The sequence below is a fragment of the Triticum dicoccoides genome, chromosome 7B, assembly GCF_002162155.2.
Source record: "Triticum dicoccoides isolate Atlit2015 ecotype Zavitan chromosome 7B, WEW_v2.0, whole genome shotgun sequence".
NCBI classification, from domain to species: Eukaryota; Viridiplantae; Streptophyta; class Magnoliopsida; order Poales; family Poaceae; genus Triticum; species Triticum dicoccoides.
In genome coordinates, this window is record NC_041393.1 from 83889165 (window position 1) to 83892508 (window position 3344).

General features: G+C 42.6%; 1 protein-coding gene across 2 annotated transcripts; it reads left to right on the top strand.

The window, feature by feature from the left end:
- Nucleotides 1–1531: 1531 nt before the first annotated feature.
- On the top strand, nucleotides 1532–2666 carry LOC119336657. Of its 2 annotated transcripts, none has more exons than XM_037608720.1 (4): nucleotides 1532–1583; nucleotides 1880–1975; nucleotides 2080–2255; nucleotides 2389–2666. In XM_037608720.1, exons 1-4 carry the CDS (start codon nucleotides 1575–1577, stop codon nucleotides 2393–2395), a joined length of 288 nt encoding a protein of 95 aa, XP_037464617.1. In that variant the 5' UTR covers nucleotides 1532–1574; the 3' UTR covers nucleotides 2396–2666. The 2 variants fall into 2 exon arrangements, with proteins under 2 accessions (XP_037464617.1, XP_037464616.1); XM_037608719.1 differs by having other exon boundaries at nucleotides 2409–2666.
- Nucleotides 2667–3344: the final 678 nt, after the last annotated feature.

The window sequence follows — 3344 nt, forward strand, 5'->3', positions numbered from 1 at the left end:
TATCCAAGAGTTAAGAAGATAATAACTGTCATACTGTGTACAAAATTTCATCTCGAAACCTCGTATTTCTTACAACTCATGCGACAAATTCATCCTTGAGCTTCTTTTGATAATATGCATGGAGGCAAGCCTCCTAGCTCTTTTTCCAAGTTAAATGGTGGAATTAACTTGGTTATCCTTGGATTTCTGTTGAAACTAGTGTGCTTTCTACCCCCATTGCGCTCTTAATTTGTTTTCTAATAATGTTGGGCCAAGGCCTTTGACTAAACTAGCGGCTAAAACTCTAAAAGTAAGTTTAACCAATATCTGCGCTGTAAATTTCATGAACGGCATGTAGTTCAGAGAGGAATTCTTGAGGAGTTTACATGCTTCATAACTATCGCTCTTTCTCTGTTCAAGATGTTGAAAGTGCAAGGTTACACATCAAATACATGAACTGTGGCCATGAAGTGTCATATAGACTATGAGTCTACAACAATGTTTTCATAAAGTGTCTTGTTCTTGCTTGATAATGATCGATCTTGCTCTGTTTAAGATATGATAAGAAAGTGTCCAGTTAAAAAAATGCTGAAACTGCAAGGTCACACACTGAAGACATGGGCTGCCGTAACAAAGTGTCATATTTAGTTCAAGTGCACAACAATCTTTTCAAGTGTTATCCTGTGCGACAGTTATGCAGTCATTTCATCATTGAAGCATTGATTTTTTTTGGTAGGCTCAAGAAAACATTTTCCGATGACGTGATAACATTTGACCCTGCATGCATGACCAATTTGTATGCCATGCCTTTTGGCTTATTTATTGGTGTGAATAATCATTTCCAGAGTTTGATACTTGCTGGAACGCTTGTCCATGATGAAACTGCAGAGAATGACGGGTGACTCTGCGTGCAAAATATACTTACATGTAAGATAGTCATTATGTTGCTGTTGTTGGCAGGGTAGTATTGATGTCCTTATATAATATAATTGCGGGGGTGACTGGTGGATGCTGATCTTTTGTGATTCGACAGACCATAAACCGAGCTATGGAACTGGCGATCGAGAGCATAATGCCGGATATTACACACCGAGGATGATGCTGAGCCCACACATTTTCATGGTAGCAACGAAGATGGTTTCGATACATTGGTGACAAATGACATCGTCTCGGCGAGGCCAAGCAAGGTGGAAGAGCCACGGGTAGCTATGACATGAAGTGCAGCAAGCGGTTCAGATGGTACGTGCCTTCATGATGGTCGTGATGACCATGTTTTCCTAATGAATACTTTACAATTGGATTTTCTATATTAATGTTTTGAATTGTGGGTGCTGCCCCGCACAGATATGTAACTGACATAGCTCAAGGAGCAGACGATATCAGCAGTAGGCCATGCGGGAGAACTGAGCGTCGCAGGTGCGAGCCTGGACACACATTTAGAGCTTCATCAGGTTAGTTCAAAAGAAAAAAAATATGAGGCTCTGGTCGATAGTTGTGCATTTGTATGAAAGCATGCCGTACTAACAATGTTGTGTCACTGACATGGGCAGAGGTTGGAGGGGGCTCAAGCCAAGAAGGGCGAGTTATTGGTGGAAATGTTGAAGGTGCACATATTTTTCGTAAAGTTTAATAATTCAGCATGGGGTAACGGGTGGCTGGGTGGGTGTTTTTTCGCATGCGTGGTAAAGCGTTGGGTAAGCCTCTGTGGCATATCTTGTTATTAAGCGGCACATTCTAATAGCAATATTTGATAAGCACCTCAGTCATAAATGTGGGGAAATCCTGATTAGGGTTATGATGATTCTTTATAGTTCTATCGGTAGAAGAGTACATTTTCAAATAGTATTGCTTCTTGGATGTACTGCTAAACTTGTGCTGACTCAGTTTTGTGTCTCGGCAGTGCACCCAAACGTCCCAGGAGAGCATGGAAAGAACACACTGCCACGCGGAAGTGAGCATTCCCAGACAGAAAATGTTGGGGATTAAAGGGCGAGGAGTAAGTCAAGTTTTCACATTTGTAATGAGACACACACTCCACATAAGTATGGACGTATGCTGACCATCTTTTACCGCTGCCATCTCCTGTTGGTGCTCTCACAGGCACATGCAGGGTATCTAGCCGGATGGCTAGGAATTGGGTTGAGGGTTGAAGTGAAAGGGGAGATGGGTGATAAGTTTCCAAAAAGGTTGGGCTTAAACACGATGAACCTAATGTTAGGAATGTGCTTCATTTCTAAAACAAGATGCTGGGCTGCAAAAAGATCGGACCTTGACAAGTAAGTAAATTCGTAAGGCTTGTCCCTGTCTTAAATTGACGTATGGCCACACAACGACATAACAAATAAATGTGGGGTCATTGTTCATGGGATATGGTCCAAACTCATCACATAAACCTTGCTCATTGTCCAGGCACTGAATTTCAAATTCAGTTTGTGCAGCATTGGAAGTTGTAGCATTCCACCAAAACTGATGCTCGTGACAAGCCATCGCTTAAATTCATCAAAGGACTGCATAACTTCTATGGCGTGCTTAACAGATATACGTCAGCCGCCGTCTCCCCCTCACAGCTGCCTTCGTCAGACATATGCTTCCTGTAAGAAATTAAACATTTAGATTGAACAATATGTAAAGCATGGATTGAAAAGATAGCTGTGCGTCTAGCTTAGAAGGTTGCAGAAAAATTGTTCACCGAGTTTTTGAATGCAGGGGAAAATCGTTTATTGGCCAGAATACATGATTGACGTTTCCGCATGGGTTGATATTTGTGAATTAATTAGTTAGACCCGCTAGTGTACACCCAGCAAGAGGATAAATGGTTAAATAATTAATTATATCTGGCGGTGCTAAATAGATGGTAGATCATGAGATCTTACTTTTGATGAGAACTCTAATTAGTAGATCTGATAGAATACAGTTTTGCGTACTGGAAGCAGAGCGACGGTAATGAACAGATGATTTGAGTAGAAAGAACCTTGTTCCACCAAACCAATATAACCAGAACAAAACCATAAGAGTATAGATCATGGATGTAGATCAGGTGGGGACGGTGTTCCTGGTCAGCCGATGTAGTCGACTGAAGCAAGAATCACCAGTGATTCCGACGAGCAGCCTGAAGGTGTTCTTCCCGGCCTGGCAGCAGCTGGTGTGTGGATCTTCAAGTCAGCGGAGATGCTGAAGGTCTAAGGAGGTAGTGAATGGATAGAGTGATTGATGTGCATTGTACATCGGGTGGGGACGGGCTGCTGATGAGACACAGTCAAATAGAGTTGCTGCTGTGGACAGTGGTTGTTAGTGGGGTAAGGCTTGAGCCGGGCTCATAACTTGGACAACCGTCTGAGCCGTGGGGGGCGGAACGTCGACAATGG

Bases quoted from the DNA above. Each gene is read 5' to 3' on its own strand.
- LOC119336657 (XM_037608719.1), top strand. The intron at 1,976-2,079 runs GTAAGTCAAGTT...GTGCTCTCACAG, and splicing joins TGGGGATTAAAGGGCGAGGA to GCACATGCAGGGTATCTAGC. The intron at 2,256-2,408 runs GTAAGTAAATTC...TTTCAAATTCAG, and splicing joins AAAAGATCGGACCTTGACAA to TTTGTGCAGCATTGGAAGTT.